The 22,191-nt window shown below is 46.2% G+C and overlaps 1 protein-coding gene across 2 annotated transcripts in view; it reads left to right on the top strand.

Moving 5' to 3' along the window:
• KIRREL3 (kirre like nephrin family adhesion molecule 3) overlaps nucleotides 1-22,191 on the top strand; it is a 760,787-nt gene that overhangs the window by 674,569 nt on the left and 64,027 nt on the right. For both annotated transcript variants that reach the window (XM_038380572.2, XM_038380570.2), the window contains exon 10: nucleotides 5,720-5,846. In XM_038380572.2, coding sequence (XP_038236500.1) covers nucleotides 5,720-5,846 — 127 coding nt within the window. The remainder of the gene's footprint in view (nucleotides 1-5,719; nucleotides 5,847-22,191) is intronic.

Raw genomic sequence — 22,191 nt, 5'->3', positions numbered from 1 at the left:
ATTTGACCTGGAGGAATTGATGGAATTTGGAGGGGACAGAGGAGTGAAGCATTGATGGGTTTGACAGAGGGGATTGCTGGCTGGTGTATGGAGCTGCATGTGAAGGGATTTGAAGTGTTGACAGGGCCCTCATGCGGAGCCAGCCAGCTGATGAAAGGAAACACTTTTTCACACAATGTGTGATTGGACTGTGGAACACTCTGCCACAGGGTTAGAGCCAGGCAATTTTTTTTCAGTGAACAGTAAATTGGCCGAAAACGGCATTTTTGTGTCACCACAACGGTTAGTGAATGTGGGTCGATACTGGCAAATCATTTGGGCCAAAAAATAAGACTGGAAAAAGTTTAAATGATTTGATTCAGCCATTTCAAAATTTCATTTCAAAATTGAGCTTTATTTAATAAAAAGGGGAGGTTGAATTTTGGGTTATTTTCTGGTGTTTTTCAACGAAAAGCCAAAAAAAAGACCATTTCAAGTCGAACAAAAAAATTCAGTTTCAGTTCAAATCAAACTGATTTTTTTTAAAAAAGTTTCAGTTCCTCCCCCAAACTGAGAAATCAGTTGTTATCACTGAAGCCAGGAATTCAGCAAGGTTCAAAGCGGGATTGGACATACACATTCGAGGAAGACCATCCAGCTTTAGAACAATTAAAGCAGAGTTTGGGAAGAGATACTAAATCTCATGCTTCAGGCCTCTAACTGTTAGGGGCCAGGATGTGACATTTACAGAGGGCAGGTTATCCCACATCATCTGCTGCAAGGCTTTTACTCTTTCCTTTGAAGCAGCTGGGTCTGGTCACTGTCAGAGACAGGACACAGGGCTAGATGAACCTTTGGCCTGATGCAGCTGAGCAATTTCTGTGTTCATGTCCCACCCAAACTTTGGGATCAGAATTTCCCCACGGCTCACTGGGGTCATAGTGAGTACTCTCAGCCTCAAAAAGAAAAGGAGTACTTGTGGCACCTTAGAGACTAACAAATTTATTAGAGCATAAGCTTTCGTGAGCTACAGCTCACTTCATCGGATGCATTTGGTGGAAAAAACAGAGGGGAGATTTATATACACACACACAGAGAACATGAAACAATGGGTTTATCATACACACTGTAAGGAGAGTGATCACTTAAGATAAGCCATCACCAGCAGCGGGGGAGGGGGGGGGGGGAAGGAGGAAAACCTTTCATGGTGACAAGCAAGGTAGGCTATTCGTAAGACTTTCAGAATCAGGTGTGAAGTGGTCAACTTCTGCCCTACCCAAGCACCTAGACCGATCTGGGTATGTGCAACCAATGGACACGCTGATGAGGGATAGAGACCTTTCACAGCTTTCACACATGCTGCTGAATCTCATAGAAACCTCACACCCAGACAGGGATTTTAAAGAAGACTAGTCTGATCTGGGCCGTTCCTGAAACACGGCAGTTTAAAATGGCATCCCTTCACTGAATGTATAACCGCTGCTAGGGGCGTGAAGTGTTTTGCTAAGCATCTGCCTAAATTCCCAGAACGACTGGAGGAACTGGCTGCAAGATCAGACCCATAGCAGTGGCAATAACTGATGTGCTGGATGTGCCCACAAAGCAAACGCACCAAAATGGCAAAAAGAAACAAACTCTAAGAGGTTTCAAAGTAGCAGCCGTGTTCGTCTGTATCCGCAAAAAGAACAGGAGTACTTGTGGCACCTTAGAGACTAACAAATTTATTTGAGCATAAGCTTTCGTGAGCTACAGCTCACTTCATGGGATGCATTCAGTGGAAAATACAGAGGGGAGATTTTATGTACACAGAGAACATAAACAATGGGTGTTACCATACACACTGAGAGTTATCAGGTAAGGTGAGCTATTACCAGCAGGAGAGGAAAAAAACCTTTTGTAGTGATGATCAAGGTGGGCCATTTCCAGCAGTTGACAAGAACATGTGAGGAACAGTAAGGGGGTGGGGAAATAGTTTTACTTTGTGTAATGACACATCCATTCCCAGTCTTTATTCCCAGCCTACATTAATGGTGTCCAGTTTGCAAATTAATTCCAATTCAGCAGTCTCTTGTTGGAGTCTGTTTTTGAAGTTTTTTTGTTGAAGAATTGCCACTTTTAGGTCTGTAATCAACTGACCAGAGAGATTGAAGTGTTCTCCGACTGGTTTTTGAATGTTATAATTCTTGACGTCTGATTTGTGTCCATTCATTCTTTTACGTAGAGACTGTCCAGTTTGGCCAATGTACATGGCAGAGGGGCATTGCTGGCACATGATGGCATATATCACATTGGTAGATGCGCAGGTGAACGAGCCTCTGATAGTGTGGCTGATGTGATTAGGCCCTATGATCGTGTCCCCTGAATAGATATGTGGACAGAGTTGGCAACTGTAAGAGCTGACTGTCGGCAGGGAGAACAGAACAGGCACCGCATCTCTCTGGCCCATTTGGGGAGGTCCCGCCCAGCTACTGAGGAAAATTGTCTCCAGTCCCCTTTGGCAACCTGCCCACCATGACAGATTCGGTTGTATAGGTGGGAAATTAGCCATTGGCATGAGCTGCCTCCACAGGTAATTAGAAATACTTGACTCCAAAAGCCACTATTTGGTTTAGACTCATCACATTTCTAAATGCTGCAAGTGCTGGGATTTTGCTGACTGCCTGCATCAGCCCGCTTTGCTTCAGCACTTTTCAAGTTTTAATAAACCTGCTAATTGCACCGATGGGGCAGTAGGGCAGTGCGTCGAACGTTCCAGCTTTCAGCATGTTTCTGGGGAAGAGTCAAAGACAGCAGGCTGATGCAAACCCCAAGTTGCCAGGAAAGAGGATCTCAAAACAACAGCTTGCACGTAACTGATAGCATGCGATGCTGCTCTTCCTCTGACCCTGGGGTTTGGAATAGGGGGCTCATTGGCAGCCCCACTTTGCCCCCAAGATCTGAGAGTGTGGCCCTGTTTAATTAGGGAGACAGTGCAAGCTAGTGATTAGAACAGGGCCTGGGAATCAAGGCTCCTGGGTTCTTTTCCAAGCTCTGCCATTGACGTTATCTCGTGGTGTCCCAGTTTCAAGATTTGCAAAATATAGGTAATAATCCCTCACTATAGCATGCCATCAGGCTGAGTCAGTGTTTGGAAAGTGTTTTGAGATCCTTGGGTGAAAAGTTCTGTGACTGCATCTCGGCAAATGCATCAATGACCTCATTTGATTTCCCTCCTTCCTAGCTTCCAGAGTATTAAAGTGTCCCTATGATGTGACGGAAAGGGGCACATTCTAAGGTCATTAGCTTGGCCAGCAAAGCAAGCACAACGCACGCTGGGGTCTGCTCTCTCCTCGGCACACTGGCCTCACCTTGCATTAGTACTAATAGGAGTTACAGATCATACAGAGAATATAAAACATAATTACATCTACTTGTTTGCTCTCACATCATCAGGGGAATAGATGCTTCTCCACACATGTGGGACCTCCACTTCCCAAGAGTGCAGTTCATGCAGTAACATTTCCACGTCAAGCAGCAAATGTTTCTAGTCAAGTACTGAGAGTGCAGATTGTCTGAACAGCTAATACCTACTGTGCTCATACATGCTGCTCCTACCGGCTCCGAGTTTGGGCAGGCACAGAGGTGTGGCACTGCATGCTTTGTACACGTGCCTTGCCACAAGCCAAGCACACACTGGTTGCATGAAGTCCTCCGGCTGGCATGCCTTTGACGCAGCTAAGCCATCTGTTATGTCTGGTGGTTCTCGTTGGCACTATATTGCAGTCAGTGAGCCTACTGTTAGAGGGCCTGGCCCTTGGTTTGTTGGAGCTCACTGAGGCTGTACCGGCCAGCTGTCACCTGTGCTTGTTGGTCAGCCAATGACAAAACGCTAGGATAGCAATGGATGAACAACAAGCCTCTGCTAGACTAGTGAAGTCATCCTTATGAGATGACACCCATGCTCAGGTCATTTGTGGGATGGAACACAGGAGTTCAAGATCTAAAAGCATGAGCTGAAACACTAGTGTCTGAGTTGAGAGACAGTAGCAGACTAGTGGTCTGCTATCCATGGCCCAGCCACTAGAGGGGGACACGGAGCCACACACTGTTATCTTGGGTTACATTTATATCAAGCTTTGAATAGTATTGTGGCAAAATACCTGTAAGGCCAACTGCTTCAAGGCATCAGGGCTGACTTTACTCTCAAAGGGATGGGAGGTTGGCTGTTCACAGCCAAGGGCCTGCCATTCAGGAATGCACTCCGCTCTAATGCTCCCCAAAGTTCACGTGTGGCATCTTTCTAGTCGACATTGCAGACCTGATTGCTTTGTTAATTTACAAAAAGAAAAGGAGTACTTGTGGCACCTCAGAGACTAACAAATTTATTTGAGCATAAGCTTTCGTGAGCTACAGCTCACTTCATCAGATGCATTCAGTGGAAAATACAGTGGGGAGTCTCTTATGCTTATGCTCAAATAAATTTGTTAGTCTCTAAGGTGCCACAAGTACTCCTTTTCTTTTTGTGAATACAGACTAACACGGCTACTACTCTGAAACTTTGTCAATTTGTGTTTTGTAGGGATCACATAGTGTGGGTGGGTGGGTTGCAAAGACTTTCTGAGTCTTGCACTAATTATTGAGTGATTAGCTCTTTGCAAATTTTCCTAGATTTAGTCATTCTTAAAATTAGTGGACATGTTTCAGATTTTGAAATGATGACCATTTTGAATTATTAAATTTTAGGATAAAATGGGGAACAAATTAAACAAAATATGTGCATAACATTCCCTCCCCCCCCCCCCCGCACCCGTGTCTTCACCAACTCTAGAGCTAATGGAAAGTTTCAAATTTTGAAAGTTCAAACTTAAAAAAAAAATCTAATTTTAAAAAATGGGAAGACATTTCCCACACCATTAAGAAATTGTGTGTGCTTGGTATTATTTTTCTCTTTTTCTGGCAACTGGTTCTAGTTATCATTTCTGTGCAGCACCCAAGCCTTTGGGCTTGAAAACTTTTAAAAAATAACATTCTTTTTAGAATTATTCTTTGAATGAACCAATGACTAGCCTCTTTGCTGGGAGGCAGTAACAGAGTCTGTATATGTATATATGCTGTATATGGTCCAGTCGCTAGAGGGGAACAGAGAGTTACACTATATTAGCATTAGTGCTGATCCAAAATGTTTCAACAAAACATTTGTTCATTGAAAAATACCCACACTTTGAAACCAAAACTGTTTGTGAAACGGGGTCAATTTCAATGAATCTCCTGACAAAACATTTCTGGAAAAAGAGTTTCAAAATTGTCAAAACATTTTGTTTTGACATTTTCTAAAGAAAAAATTCAAGTCTGGAAATGACTTTTTATTTCAAAATTTAAGCTAATTAGACTGAAAAAAGTTGGGGGGAAAAGGTATAAATCGAAAGAAAATATTTTGAAATGATCTAAACAAAACATTTTGATTGACTTGATCTGAAGAAAAATTCAGTTCTTTGGTTCATGAAAAGTTTTGAGACTTCAACTTTTTGTTCTGATTTGGGATAAGAACAAATTTTGAACTCTCAAAAATATACATAAGATGGGAAAGCCATTTCCCACCCAGCTCTAATGAACAGGATTACATTTATAACAAACCTGTAGCATTGGGGCTGAAACCCTGAGCACGGGACTGTAAATGTTTCTCTGGTTTTTCAGAACACATTAACGTTTCTGGACAAATTTGCATTGCCCTTCTTTAAAACATGCCTTTCCTCTCTTTCAGGTCCTGAGCAACGAGAACACTTTAACATTAAAAAGTGTCCGCCAGGAGGATGCGGGGAAATACGTTTGCCGAGCAGTGGTTCCGCGGGTGGGCGCTGGCGAACGGGAGGTGTCTCTGACTGTCAACGGTACCTGTCATCTCTTTATCATTATTCTGTTGGAAAGTGATGATAGCCTCGCTGTTTTGTCCCTGTTAAATTAATAGCTCATGGTGGGCAGGTTTGGTCTGTCCACTTGGACAGTCACTCTGAGGGCAAATGCCACCCTCAGATAGACCTGCAAGGTTCCTAACCAGTCATATTGCAATTGCTCCACTTCCTATGGACACTGTGTTGGTTGTACCTCAGTGGGACAAATCGATTCATGGCATTGTGGAAACATTATTGAGTTCTTGTCTAGGGATGGGCTGACCCAGTGCAGGTAAGATAAACGTCCAGGCTGGAAGTTTGCCCCGAGGTCAAACTATATTTTTCCTGAAGATTGAAACAATATGATTCACTTTTTTTCTGTGAATCTTCACCCCCTCATGCTACCTAGTTTGGGATACCCAAGGAAATGCAGCCTGTTTAAGCACATAAAAACGGCCATACTGGGTCAGACCAATGCTCCATCTAGCCCAATATTCTTTCTCAACTAGTGGCCAGTACCAGAGCTTCAGGGGGAGTTTACAGAACAGGCCAGTTGGAGTGATCCACCCCTGTCTTCCTCTTCTGGCATTCAGAGATTTAGGATTACCTGAGCGAGGGGTTGTATCCCTGACCATCTTGGCGAATAGCCATTGATGGGCCTATCCTCTATGAATGTATCTAGTTCTTTTTGAACCGAGTTCTACTTTGGCCATCACATCCCATGGCAACGAGTTCCACCAGTTAATTGTGTGTTGTGTGAAAAAAATGCTTCCTCTTGTTTGCTGCCTATTAATTTCATCACGTGACCCCTGCGTTTGGTTTTGTGGGGCAGGGTAGATAACACTTCCCTATTCACTATTTCCACACCAGTCATGATTTTATAGACTGTTCTCATCTTTCACCTTCATCATCTCTTTTCTAGCCTGAATCGCCCTAATCTTTTCAGTCTCTCCTCATGCGGAAATCGTTCCATACTCTTCATCAGCTTTGTTACCCTTCTCTGAATGGTCTTCAGTTCCACTCTATCCTTTTTGAGATGGAGCAACTGGAACTGGACACACTATTCAAGGTGTGGGTGCACCATGGATTTATATAGTGGCATTGTGATATTTTCTGTCTTATTTCCTATTCCTTTTGTAATAGTTCCTAAACATTCTGCTAGCCTTTTTGACAGCTGCTGTGCATTGAGCTGAAGTTTTCAGAGAACTATCCATGGTTACTCCAAGATCTCTTTCTAGAGTGGTAACAGCTAATTTAGTTGTTTGTGGGGTGTTCCTGGCACAAATCCGTGCAGGAGCGTAGAGAATATCACACAAGAAACCTAGTTCTGTTTCCAGCCCAGAGAAGTTGGGATCAGCCAATGATGCTTAGCCAATCACTGAACTTTCAAAACACAGCAACAGCTATCCTGGGAATTCAGTGCTGATGAAAGGTGCTGACTTGAGATGCGGAGACCTGAAATCAAATGGTATTTGGGCATCTAACCCACTTAGGCTTTTTTGAGAATCCCAGTCCGTATTTATCCTTCAGACTGAAGGAATACAGGATTCCCCCACCCCATTATACTGTCAAGGCACCTCAACCTGCCCTCACTCAAGGAGTGGAAGAACTCAGACTCCATCGCCTTTCTGAGCCTTCCAGCAAGGGTTCTTACAGTGTGGACACTAGCATCTAAGCTGGATTCTTTAAATGCATTTCCCATAGGCATCAACTGCTATCAGATGGCAACAGCTTTCTGTCGCTACCATCTAGGAATGGCTTCAGCCAGTGGCCTGGGAGTGAAAGGCACCTATCCCATTGGCAATAATACTGATGATGATAATGGGGTGAGATTGAATTAATTTAGCCTCTGTAAAATAACTGGAGATCCTTGGGTAAAAGTCTCTTCCGAATTGCAAAATATACTTTTAGCTAAAAGAGGTTTATGTATCTATTAGCTGTGGGAGGTTATTTTTTTTCTATCTACGTTACTTATTTGGTCCCCATCACCAGGATATCTGAGCCCCTCGCAATCTTTAATGTATTTATCCTCTCTGTGAGGATAACTGTTATCCTGGGAGGTAGGGCATTGCAATCTCTATTGTAATCTGTATTGTAAGTGGGAAACTTAAATACTGAGACTCAGATCCTCAAAGGTATTTAGGTGCCATAGTAGTCAGTGAGGATTCTGGGCCGAAATGGCTTGCCCATGATCAAATAGGAAAAAATGGCGGAGTCATGGCCTGCAGAGCAGGGAATCAAACCTGGATCCCAGTCTAGACCATTCTCTGGCTCTTCTTCACTTTTCCTCACTCCGAAGTACTTGGGGGATAGCTAGAGTCGCAAGGGGAACTCGGGTTACTACCAAATCAGCCCCTGAAAGTGAAATAGACAGAAGAACGCCTACTTTGTGAATCCCTCCAGGGCTTAGGTGTGCCATAGGGACTGAGCTGTTGGACGGTGCCAGGACTTCGCTGGCTCTGCTCAAACCGAGTCACCTCTGGGACTTTACCAGTGGAAACTGCAGCACCACGGGTGCCTCCAGGGTTAGGAGTCAGCTGAGCAGGAGTTTTGTGAATGCCAGTGGTACCTAAAATGGCAGTTAGGCACCTACACCCCCCTTGTGAATCTAGCCCTTGATGTAACTGACGACAGTCCCGAAGAGAACGTAATAATCCCTAGCTCTTATACAGCCCTTTGTAACTCATGTGTCTCAAAGTGCTTTACAAAGGAAAGGTAAGTCTCAGCACCATTTCATAGATGGAGAAACTGAGGCACATGGAGAGGATGTGACTTGGCCAAGGTCATCCCACAGATCCATGACAAGCTGGGTCTCCTGACTCCCAGCTTCGTGCCCCATCCACTGAACTATGCTGCATGGAGGATCAGTGCTGGGTTAACTGGGAACTACGTAAAGAGAGTGTGAAATTTGCACAGTCTGTCACCTGTCTGGCGAAACAACAGGCTTCAGGCCCAATTCACTCTCATGAAGAAAAGAGAGCCAGAGGGGAAGCAGCACTGGTAGCAGCAGAGTTTAATTTGCAATGCAGATAATGCTAAGAAGAAAACTGCAGGGCTGCGGAAAGCCAACAATTCCCTTGACTTCCGCCCTGCCCACAAGCTCTCGCACGCTCCATCCCATTTGGTGGCTGGATTTTAATTACAATTAAAATCGCTTGAAGGACACAAAGCAGCAAATTAAAAAACGGCAAAGAACCTGCTCACCTCCTGCCACCAGCCACATACGCCCCCAGAATTCAGATCAAGTGAGTAACGTACCAAAGCCATGTGTGTGGGGAGCAGGATGGGAAATGCTTCCCCTATGTCCTCTGGAGCTGAAACAAGCATTGATTTTTACATTGCAGTGCTGTCAGGGGAGCAAATAAAGTTGGTGCCACTCAGGAATTATCCCACCTCAGCTTCTTGACTTTGCAGACCTGCTGGGACTCGATTCCCTACGCACTCCTTAGTACACGCACACAAAATTAGGGGTGTACGTAGCAGCAAATCTGCTGTGTTGTACCTCTTTGTGAGCTGGTGTCAAGGTTCCTTCCCCACTCTGAACTCTAGGGTATAGATGTGGGGACCTGTATGAAAGACCCCCTAAACTTATTCTTACCAGCTTAGGTTAAAAACTTCCCCAAGGTACAAACTTTGCCTTGTCCTTGAACCCTATGCTGCCACCACCAAGTGTGTTAAACAAAGAACAGGGAAAAAGCCCACTTGGAGACATCTACCCCCCAAAATATCCCCCCAAGCTCTACACCCCCTTTCCTGGGGAAGGCTTGATAAAAATCCTCACTAATTTGCATAGGTGAACACAGACCCAAACTCTTGGATCTTAAGAACAATGAAAAAGCAATCAGGTTCTTAAAAGAAAAATTTAAATGAAAGAAAAAGTAAAAGAATCCCCTCTGTAAAATCAGGATGGTAAATACCTTACAGGGTAATCAGATTCAAAACATAGAGAATCCCTCTAGGCAAAACCTTAAGTTACAAAAAGGCACAAAAACAGGAATATACATTCCATTCAGCACAGCTATTTTACCAGCCATTAAACAAAAGGAAATCTAATGCATTTCTAGCTAGATTACTTACTAACCCCCCCCCCCAGCTTTGAAAGTATCTTGTCTACTCATTGGTCATTTTGGTCAGGTGCCAGCGAGGTTATCTTAGCTTCTTAACCCTTTACAGGTGAAAGGGTTTTGCCTCTGGCCAGGAGGGATTTTATAGTTCTGAAAACAGAAAGGTGGTTACCCTTCCCTTTATATTTATGACAGCTGGTCTTTGAGAATAACTGGGTTTGACTGAATAAGGAGAAGATGCCACTGGAGGCACATGTGTGTCACAGGGAAAGATAAGGAGTACTTGTGGCACCTTAGAGACTAACAAATTTATTAGAGCATAAGCTTTCATGAGCTATAGCTCACTTCATCGGATGCATTCAGTGGAAAATATAGTGGAGAGATTTTATATACACAGAGAACATGAAACAACGGGTGTTACCATACAGACTGTAACAAGAGTGATCAGGAAAGGTGAGCTATTACCAGCAGGAGGGGAGGGACCTTTTGTAGTGATAATGAAGGTGGGCCATTTCCAGCACTTTACAAGAACAGTAGGAGGGGAAATAAACAAGGGGAAATAGTTTTACTTTGTGTAATGACCCATACACTCCCAGTCTTTATTCAAGCCTAAATTAATTGTATCCAGTTTGCAAATTAATTCCAATTCAGCAGTCTCTCGTTGGAGTCTGTTTTTGAAGTTTTTTTGTTGAAGAATTGCCACTTTTAGGTCTGTAATTGAGTGACCAGAGAGATTGAAGTGTTCTCCAACTGGTTTTTGAATGTTATAATTCTTGACGTCTGATTTGTGTCCATTTATTCTTTTACATAGAGACTGTCCAGTTTGACCAATGTACATGGCAGAGGGGCATAGCTGGCACATGATGGCATATATCACATTGGTAGATGTGCAGGTGAACAAGCCTCTGATAGCGTGGCTGATGTGATTAGGCCCTGTGATGGTGTCTCCTGAATAGATATGTGGACAGAGTTGGCAACGGGCTTTGTTGCAAGGATAGGTTCGTGGGTTAGTGTTTTGGTTGTGTGGTGTGCGGATGCTGGTGGGTATTTGCTTCAGATTGGAGGGCAATCTGTAAGCAAGGACTGGCCTGTCTCCCAAGATCTGTGAGAGTGATGGGTCATCCTTCAGGATAAGTTGTAGATCCTTGATGATGCGTTGGAGAGGTTTTAGTTGGGGGCTGAAGGTGATGGCTAGTGGCGTTCTGTTATTTTCTTTGTTGGGCCTGTCCTGTAGTAGGTGACTTCTTGGTGCTCTTCTGGCTCTGTCAATCTGTTTCTTCACTTCAGCAGATGGGTATTGTAGTTGTAAGAATGCTTTATAGAGATCTTGTAGGTGTTTGTCTCTGTCTGAGGGATTGGAGCAAATGCGGTTGTATCGCAGGGAAAGATGGTCCTGAAGTAAAACTTCTGATCAGAATGCCCCTGAACTTTACAGATGTTCCAGACCTGAACCTGGCTCTGACATCTGCAAGTGGCCCCTCTCTGTACAAGGTACCCAGATGCCACAGTAAGAGCCACGAAAGAAACTAAACAGATGATGTCCCAAATCAAAATCCCAGACCCAAGAACCCACGAGTGTTGGGCTATTTGAAATCTGTGTCCAGATATGAATTTGGCAGCTTGAGCCTGCCTATCTATCTATCAGTCGCCATACATCCCTTCTTTCTCTGTCTCTCTACATTCATATAATCTCGCAGTCTTCTGAGCTCTTCAGAAAATCTGGCCCACTGTTATTTCAGACAGAAAATTGGCATCTCATATTTTTAATTGGATCCAAATCGGGATTATAATACAATCGTCTCATTGTTACCTTGGGCTCTCCTGCTCTTCCCACCTGTTGTTTTATCCTTAGATTGTAAACTCCTTGGGGCAGAGACTGTGGGCTAGATCCACAATGGGGACTTCAGCTCAGCACTGCAATGCCTAACTTTTAGGTGCCCTGCTGCCCAGCAGAATCCACAGCCCCAAGTTAATTACCCAGGCTCCCTAGATAATGCCAGGGCAGAGTTAGGCACCTGAGAAAGGGATTCACTGAAGGCAGCGTGCTGAGCCAGGAGCTACCTGGGCTATTGGAACAGAAAATGCCATGGAAGGGGCGGGGCCTAAGCCCTGCCATTCAAATGTAGTGAGATCACCTAAGTCCGAACTGGTGGGAAGTACCTCCCTTTGCTTGGGGTTCTGAGCCGTGAACGCTCTCCTGGAGAGAGGCACATACCCCTGGCCAGCCCTGTCTCACAACAAGCCAAGGAAGAGGTGGCTAGTGGTTAGTGCATTCACCTGCTACATGAGCGGCATGTGGTCAAATCCCTTCTCTGCCTGATTCAAAACAAGCACTTGAACCCAAATCCCCTACTGCAGCACCCAACCCCCAGGCTAGCAGCTACCACGTTGAAGCTGTCCCCTTTGTACGCACTGGGGCAGAGAGCGCAGTCCGGGCACTCGCTGGGGAGATAGGAGTACAAGTCCCTGCTCCAAATCCAGCAGAGCAGAGGGTTGAGGCTGGATCTGGCCGAGTGCTCTCATCACTGGGCAGGGCTGCATGCTCTCACCGCTGAGCAGGGGTTTTGTGAATGACAATGCAGCCTGAATTCTAGGGAATCTTGCGGGGGCCTAAGCATGAGCTAGGCAGCTTTGTGCACCAGCAGACATTCAGGGAATGTTATGGAATGTTATCAGCTGAGGAGGGGGTGTTTTGAGGCTCTGACTTACGGACTTAGCTGCCCAAAGTGGCAGCTAGATGCATAAATCCCTTTGTGGATCTAGCCCTGTCTCTTTGTTGTGTGTTTGGACTGCACCTTTCACGGTGGGGTTGGGGCTTCTAGGAGCTATACTACTACTAATAAACACCTAACTCTTATCTAGCACTTTTCATATAGATCTCAAAGCGCTTTACAAAGGACGTCAGGTTCATTTTCTCCATTTTACAGATGGGGAAAGGCTTAGGAAGGGGACGTGACTTGTCAAAGATCACACAGCAATCCAATGGCCTGACTCCCAGTCCAGGTGCCCTGTCTACGAGACCTTTGAGGAACAGTGATGGAGCCCTGCTTTGCACCTTGCCGTTCCATCTCGCCTTTCCTCCCCTTGCTCCCATTCCATGTCACTTTCCTGTGACCGTGGCCTGGTCAGCAGTTCACTGAGTTTGGAGGCCAGCATGGAATCCTCCAGAAACTGGAGTCTCAGACCAAAGACAGGTAGGATTCAGAGCCTCTGCTAACAGAAGGGAGGATTATGCAGATTAGCGGCATTCAGCAGAGACAAAAAGGGTGCCAGGAATCGGCAGCAACCAGACCCAGCCAAACGCCTCTTGAGCTTTCTGACCACCCTTAATGGCTGTGCCACCACCACAACAGACTCTCCTAGTTCTTCCTCCCCCAGCTCTTTTTGGGTTGCCTTTGCCTGCACCCACCATTTAAGAAATAGGTGCCCAATGGGCTGTGACCCTTCTGTATCAAAAACAAGCTAGGAAGACAGTACAGTGACATGGAAAGACTCTAGTCATGGGGCCAAATTCAGGGCTTGTTGGGCAGCTTAGGGTACGTCTCCGAACCACTCCATGCCTCAGTTTCCCCATCTGTAAAATGGAAAGCCCTCCTAGCTCCCGGCAGTGTTACAAAGCATAACATCTATTTATAAGCATGGTGGCCCTGACCCAGGAAACCGTCGCTCTTCAGGAGAGAAATTAACCATGTGTTTCATTTTAAACATGTGCTAAAGTGACCCTGAAGCCCCGCCAAGCTCCAGTTCAGCCAGTTCACACATGGTAAAACCAACACTGCCTCATCTACACCAGAGAGCTGAAACGGGCTAACTGACATATTCACCACACCTTTCAGCCTAGTCAGGACAGACTCTGAGAGGTGCTACAGATGGACAAGTGCTCTTTGGGGCAGGGAATGACTTTTTGCTCCGTGTTCGTACAGCACCTAGCGCAGTGGGGTCTGGTCCATGACTGGGACTTCTAGGCACTATCGTGACCACAGGGAATAAATAATGATACTATTCTGTGCCTGGAAGGGCAGGAGCTGAGGGTATTAAAGGCCAGGAACGGGGGCATTGACCTAGCTGCTCAGCACAAACCCGTTCCTCACAGGGAGGAAGCACATGCAATAAATCCTCTCTCTCTGAAAAACAATTCACAGCTCAGACAACAATTTGTGCTTCGGCTGCTGCCGGCCCCTGATAGAGCGTGTCTCCTGCCTTCTGATGGGGCAGTCTTATCAGGGAACGGACCCTTGCAATAATAAGGATAAATGAGCGATCGGCTGGACGGCGAGACACGACGCAAACCAATCTGCAGCAGGGGCGACCAGCTGGCGACCATGACAGGCATCCCCGTCTATCTAGATCCCTTCTTCTCTTCGTTACATTGAGGGTGCCAGATAGTAACGTTAACACAAGGTTCTGTGACTGCCCCCGTGGCATGAGCGCAGGCATCTGGAGCTCCCTTCCACCTTCACGGCGTAGGAGCAGGAGACAAAATCTCCTTGTGGAGCAGCAGGGCAGCTATTGATTCATTAGCTAGTCCAAGCTGGCTGAGCCCCTGGAGCGAACGTCGGCCATTTGTGGCAGTGCGGCAGAACTGGGAGCCTGTATTACCTGAGCTCAGCGTGGGGAACGACAGACCACAGCACCTGCAATGAGGGTTCCCTCTCATTACCCTGGACTCACTGGGTCAGAGACCCAAGGAACCCTATCAGCCTAGTGCGGATGGATCGACAACAGAGAGCAAGTTAATGGAAGAGGCTGCTGTATTATAACTTGATAGCTCACTTTGTAACCTCGCTGCCTTTTCATCCCAGAGCCTGCGTTCAAGGTGAGGCAGTGTGCTGTGAGAGACTGATGGTGGGAATAGGAGCCAGAAATGCCCCAGGTCCTGCTGTACTGATCTGCTGTGTTGCCTTGGGGCAGTCATGTCACCTCTCTGTGCCTCAGTTTCCCGAGATGTACATTTGGGATGGTGTACTTGGAAGAGGGACCTGGTGGGTCCCCTTTGTTGGCTGTAATGCCCAGTTCGACCTCAGTCAACACAACTTTATTGATAACTGAGCAGCTGACGAAGGCTGGTGGATCCAATGCTTTGGGATTTGGGAAATGCCGGCTCAATTCCCTTCACCACCACAGACTTCCTATGTGACTGTGGCAAAGCCCCCTTGTGATCCAGCCCCATTCAAGTCAAGGGGGGAGTGGGTTGCTATTGACCTCAGTGGTTGTAGAATCAGGTCCTTTTCTCCTGAGTTTTTCAGCTGTAAAGCAATAGTAATAGAATCATAGAATATCAGGGTTGGAAGGGACCTCAGGAGATCATCTAGTCCAACCCCCTCCTCAAAGCAGGACCAATCCCCAACTAAATCATCCCAGCCAGGGCTTTGTCAAGCCCGATCTTGAAAACTTCTAAGGAAGGAGATTCCACCACCTCCCTAAGTAACGCATTCCAGGGCTTTACCACCCTCCTAGTGAAAAAGTTTTTCCTAATATCCAACCTAAACCTCCCCCACTGCAACTTGAGACCATTACTCCTCGTTCTGTCATCTGCTACCACTGAGAACAGTCTAGATCCATCCTCTTTGGAACCCCCTTTCAGGTAGTTGAAAGCAGCTATCAAATCCCCCCTCATTCTTCTCTTCTGTAGACTAAACAATCCCAGTTCCCTCAGCCTCTCCTCATAAGTCATGTGTTCCAGTCCCCTAATCATTTTTGTTGCCCTCCGCTGGACGCTTTCCAATTTTTCCACATCCTTCCTGTAGTGTGGGGCCCCAAACTGGACATAGTACTCCAGATGAGGCCTCACAATGTCGAATAGAGGGGAACGATCACGTCCCTCGACCTGCTGGCAATGCCCCTACTTATACAGCCCAAAATGCCATTGGCCTTCTTGGCAACAAGGGCACACTGTTAACTCATATCCAGCTTCTCGTCCAGGTCCTTTTCTGCAGAACTGCTGCCAAGCCATTCAGTCCCTAGTCTGTAGTGGTGCATGGGATTCTTCCATCCTAAATGCAGGACTCTGCACTTGTCCTTGTTGAACCTCATCAGATTTCTTTTGGCCCAATCCTCTAATTTTTCTAGGTCCCTCTGTATCCTCTCCCTACCCTCCAGCATATCTACCTCTCTTCCCAGTTTATTGTCATCTGCAAACTTGCTGAGGGTGCAATCCACGCCATCCTCCAGATCATTAATGAAGATATTGAACAAAACCGGCCCGAGGACTGACCCTTGGGGCACTCCACTTGATACCGGCTTCCAACTAGACATGGAGCCATTGATCACTACCCGTTGAGCCCGACAATCTAGCCATCTTTCTATCCACCTTATAGTCCATTCATCCAGCCCATATTTCTTTAACTTGCTGGCAAGAATACTGTGGGAGACCGTGTCAAAAGCTTTGCTAAAGTCAAGGAATAACACTTCCACTGCTTTCCCCTCATCCACAGAGCCAGCTATCTAGTGATAGAAGGCAATTAGATTAGTCAGGCATGACTTGCCCTTGGTGAATCCATGCTGACTGTTCCTGATCACTTTCCTCTCCTCTAAGTGCTCAGAATTGATTCCTTGAAGGAGACCAAAGCCCTGAGGTAAGTGGGATACTGGGAGGAAGTCGAGCAGGAGAGCGCAAGAGGGGAGGGCTCCTGCCTCATACTGAGAAAGAGGGATGATCAGCGAGTTATCTCAAGTACCTATACACAAATGCAAGAAGCTGAGAAACAAGCAGGGAGAACTGGAAGTTCTGGCACAGTCAAGGAATTATGGTGTGATTGGAATAACAGAGACTTGGTGGAATAACTCACATGACTGGAGTGCTGTCATGGATGGATATAAACTATTCAGGAAGGACAGGCAGGGCAGAAAAGATGGGGGCATTGCATTGTCTGTAAGAGAGCGGTATGACTGCTCAGAGCTCCGGGATGAAACTCCAGAAAAACCTGAGAGTCTCTGGATTAAGTTTAGAAGCGTGAGCAACAAGGGTGATGTCGTGGTGGGGGTCTGCTATAGACCACCGGACCAGGGGGATGAGGTGGACGAGGCTTTCTTCCGGCAACTCACGGAAGTTACTAGATCGCAGGCCCTGGTTCTCATGGGAGACTTCAATCACTGCAGACAGATATCTGCTGGGAGAGCAATACGGCGGTGCACAGACAATCCAGGAAGTTTTTGGAAAGTGTAGGGGACAATTTCCTGGTGCAAGTGCTGGAGGAACCAACTAGGGGTAGAGCTCTTCTTGACCTGCTGCTCACAAACCGGGAAGAATTAGTAAGGGAAGCAGAACGAACGAGGAGTAATGGTCTCAAGTTGCAATGGGGGAGGTTTAGATTGGATATTAGGAAAAACTTTTTCACTAAGAGGGTGGTGAAACACTGGAATGCGTTACCTAGGGAGGTGGTAGAATCTCCTTCCTTAGAGGTTTTTAAGGTCAGGCTTGACAAAGCCATGGCTGGGATGATTTAACTGGGACTTGGTCCTGCTTTGAGCAGGGGGTTGGACTAGATGACCTTCTGGGGTCCCTTCCAACCCTGATATTCTATGATTCTATGATTCTATGATTCTAAGTGGATGGGAACCTGGGAGGCAGTGACCATGAGATGGTTGAGTTCAGGATCCTGACACAAGAAAGAAAGGAGAGCAGCAGAATACGGACCCTGGACTTCAGAAAAGCAGACTTTGACTCCCTCAGGGAACTGATGGGCAGGATCCCCTGGGAGAATAACATGAGGGGGAAAGGAGTCCAGGAGAGCTGGCTGTATTTTAAAGAATCCTTATTGAGGTTACAGGGACAAACCATCCCGATGTGTAGAAAGAATAGCAAATATGGCAGGCAACCAGCTTAGCTTAACAGTGAAATCCTTGCTGATCTTCAACACAAAAAAGAAGCTTACAAGAAGTGGAAGATTGGACAAATGACCAGGGAGGTGTATAAAAATATTGCTCAGGCATGCAGGAGTGAAATCAGGAAGGCCAAATCACACTTGGAGTTGCAGCTAGCAAGAGATGTTAAGAGTAACAAGAAGGGTTTCTTCAGGTATGTTGGCAACAAGAAGAAAGTCAAGGAAAGTGTGGGCCCCCTACTGAATGAGGGAGGCAACCTAGTGACAGAGGCTGTGGAAAAAGCTAATGTACTCAGTGCTTTTTTTGCCTCTCTCTTCACGAACAAGGTCAGCTCCCAGACTACTGCACTGGGCAGCACAGCATGGGGAGGAGGTGACCAGCCCTCTGTGGCGCAAGAAGTGGTTCGGGACTATTTAGAAAAGCTGAACGAGCACAAGTCCATGGGGCCGGATGCGCTGCATCCAAGAGTGCTAAAGGAGTTGGCGGATGTGATTGCAGAGCCATTGGCCATTATCTTTGAAAACTCATGGCGATCGGGGGAAGTCCCAGATGACTGGAAAAAGGCTAATGTAGGGCCCATCTTTAAAAAAGGGAAGGAGAAGGTTCCGGGGAACAACAGGCCAGTCAGCCTCACCTCAGTCCCTGGAAAAATCATGGAGCAGGTCCTCAAGGAATCAATAGCACTGCCCCCTTCTTGCAGGTGTGTGGTGAAGATTAGTACATTAACAACTGTGAGGCTCTCAGTATTCTGGCAACAGGGGCTATATCAGTAGCACAGATGAACTAAGTGGTCTATCTACCTGCCTTACTGCATCAAAATGAACCTTGCATTGCCAGTGCTTATTGCTGGGCATACCAGTGACCAATGCAACCCACTGGAACAGGACCTGCTATTTGCTCATTGTCTAGAACTTCTGCTGAACGGAAGGAGTTAAAATGAAACCTCCCCCACCAAGAGATTTTAATGCTGCAAAGACCTCAAAGGAAAGGCGGATATTGACTCAGGTGCCCCAGGGAAGTTCGGACCTTCCTTTGATTCCTTAAAGGCTCCAGAGTCAGCAATCTGCCTTCTCTTTTGTGTGAACCTCTGGGGCTGCACAAATAAATTGGCACTGCGATGCTAAAAATAACCACAACCAAGAGCACCACCATTTATATCCATAGCAACCCTGTTTAATGCCTTTTACTGCCTGTGGGCTGTCTGATACTTAACACTGAATCCAAGCCAGGAGATTGGCAGTCTTCATGAGCAGTCACCTCCTGTTGGAGACTCAAACTCCAGTCCCAGATGCAAACAGGCTTCAACTTTACACTATTATTTCACAAAATGGTCTTTAATCGTATGCTGTTAGCTCGTATGCTCTGACTCCGAACTCCTGAAGCAATAATCAGACCCAAAGCTGCTGGCGTTTGTGCCATTTAAAAGCCATTATCCATGGGGAAAATGACCCTTTTATTATTATTATTATTATTTATTATTTTATTATCATTTAAGCCACTTTTCTCAACTTAGGCTTTTTTCTTTCTTTGATGTCACCCAGCCTTGCAGTGTTCCCAGAACTTGGAACTAGCATTCAACTGCTGACATATATGGGCAGGCTAAGTCCTGTAACGGAAGCCCAGCCTGAAAAGCTGAGCTCTGTTCTTGATTCTGCTGGTTGACCTTGGGCGTTTCATGAGCAACAAGTGATGCAGGCAGGCAAGCGGAGCTGCAGGAAAGCGATCATGCCAGGAGGCCAGCGTGACAATGTGCAAAGCAGCCTAGCCCTTGCATTTCGGAAATCACACCCAGCTACGTCCCTCGGAGTTGAGCTTCTTTCTCCGGTTCCAGTCATTGCACTGTGCTGGGCAAGTCATTTACAGCAATGTTTGCAAAAGTGGCCACTGAGTTGGATGTCTCCATTGTCCGGATCCAAACCGGAGATGCCTAGGACCTGATTTTTAGGGGTGCTGCGTTCTCTCTGTCTCCAATGTGTGCGGAGGGAAGCCTCAGGAGCTGTTTCCATAGCTAGGGCAGGAGACATTTTGAAAAGCACCTAACATTTTTTCACTCCCACTGAAAATCTCTCCCTCCTTCTTTCCCCTCCTGCCTTTTTAAACTTGGATTTGTTTTTTTTATAAATGCACATGCGTGGATGGTAGCCCGGGTGAAAGATGCTGGCTGGATAAGCCTGTAACCTCTGGCTGAGTCACTGAAGTCCTCAAATCATAGTTTAACGACTTCAAGTTACAGAGAATCCACTGTTTACACTAGTTTAAACCTGCAAGTGAGCCAGGCCCCATACTACAGAGGAAAGTGAACACCACCACCCCACCCCACCTCGGGTCTCTGCCAAGCTGACCCAGAGGGAAATTCCTTCCTGAGCCCAAATATGCCGATCAGTTAGATGACTACAGGTTGGTAATCTCAGCAAAGAGGTCAAGAACTGAGTTCCTGGGCTCCCCACTAGATGGGTCTCTGGGAAGGCGGAAGCTAAGCTGTACCAGTTATAAGTCAAACCAGAAAGCTTCAGTCTCTAGGGCTCTCCATCCAGCACCTAGAAGTGGGTGTCCGGAGTTTTCTTTTTTCAATTACACTTGTGGCCCCATCCCTGCTCTTTCCATTGCTCCCACACAGGTGACTCTTGATTTCTTTTTGGGCCCTCTCCTCTTCTGAGAGGGCAGCCATTGTCGTTTCTGTAGGAAAGACCTTCTGAAGACCCGCACACCTTTTGCCAGAGGTCCAGTAGGCTCATCCCTCCTTTCGTTGGGCTCAATCTAGTGGCCTTCTTCTCCAGCACTAAATTCACACAAACACACGCACACTCATACATCGCCAATTTAAAAATGAATGTTGCACAGGAAAGCAGTCAAGCAGAATGCAGACCCGTGTAGGGAATCCAGGGTTCTCTGTTCTTCTTCTGCTTCACCCTCAGGTCCTAATTCTCCTCAGGGTGCCAAAAGGTAGCATATAGAAAGTAGAACACACTCAGGATAACAGAATTTTTAACTGGGAGGGTTAAAAAATAAAACCAACATGTAGCAGTTTGCCCACACACAGGAAGGGAAAGGAGAGGGAGAGAGAGAGAGATGGGGGCATGAAGCATAAGTGAATGTTGGCTGAGCTGGGTGAACTCTCTGATAAAAACCAACACAGATGGTCACAATGAGTTCAATCCATCCTGATTTCACCTCCGACAGGAAGGGAAGCCTTAGGAGAGGGACTTGCTCTGGTGAGATTTTCCTGCCCAGCTTCCAGGCCTCACAGTTTGGATAATGATCCCAAATAGGGCTATTTCTCAAAGCTCATGAAGCTGCATGAGCCACTGGAGTTCACCCACCCCTAACTGAAAACGTGCGGTCGGTCAGGGGTGTGATTTTTTTTCCCCAACCCAACCAAGATAGTTATGTTGGCAAAAGCCCTGACTTAGGTGTTGTTGTACTGGGGGGAAAGTGCTTTTGCTGGTATATTTTGTTCATGGGACTGGTATAAGCCGGTGTTTCTCTATGACCGGTTCCAGCGTGGACCAGCGCCGGTCCCGGAGATCTCCCCGAGACAGTTTAGGAAGGCAGCAAGCTGGTTCCTGGTTTCAAAAAGCTAGAGAAGCACTATAATCTGTACGAGCAAAACAACATTATAGAGTTCCCAACAGAATCTCCAAAGAGATGTACCGCCAAACCCTTTCTACTGTAGCCAAAGCCTCCGTTAGAGATGGCTACTCCGTTTGGATAAAGCTGTGTTCTGTTTAGGAGTAACAAACCCCTCTCATCATTGAGTCCCTCACGCTCATAGTCTCTGAATAAGCAAAGGAATGCTTCCTTGTGTTCTAATCACATCAAGCTTATTTATTAACATGCCTTTCTAGGGCTTCCAGCACTGTAGAGTGTGAGCACCTAACAGACATTGAGGAATTTATCCTCTCAGTCCCCGAAGATGGATTATCTTTGTCCCCCTTTTACTGATAGGGAAACTGAAGCACAGAGAGATTTAAGGTCAAGGTTCTTCAAAATTGACCAGTGATGTTCAGGTGCCCAACTCCAGGCACCTTTCGGGGGCCTGAATCCCAGAAGCTGCATGTTCATCGCTGCCTGAAAATCAAGTCATGCATCCAAAAATGGAGGTATCCCAACTGACTAGTCATTATTTTTGAAAATCTTGGCCTAAACCTGTGGCAGAGGTGCAGGTCAGTGCTGTGAAAAGACTATCCTTTGCCTGCTTGTAAGGAACCAGTATATATCTGTGAAAGCATATGTGCTAGAGTGGGTGTGAATGTGTATGGAGGCGCAACGGCATAGGTATATAGGTGAATGCAAAGGACTGCTTAAGTAAGAGCAGAGCTGGGAGACTAATTTGGAACCAGACCTGGGCAGAAGATGTCAGTGAAAATTACTTCTTTGGAAAGTGTTGCAAAATAATGTTTTCCATTTTCTCTTATGAGTCATTCCGTGACTTTCACCTCTGCTTGGGAATTAGCCAT

This window comes from Dermochelys coriacea, chromosome 22 (assembly GCF_009764565.3).
Source record: "Dermochelys coriacea isolate rDerCor1 chromosome 22, rDerCor1.pri.v4, whole genome shotgun sequence".
In the NCBI taxonomy this organism is placed as follows: domain Eukaryota; kingdom Metazoa; phylum Chordata; order Testudines; family Dermochelyidae; genus Dermochelys; species Dermochelys coriacea.
The sequence above is the reverse complement of the archived record's forward strand: the minus strand, read 5'-3'. Positions and strand labels throughout refer to the sequence as shown.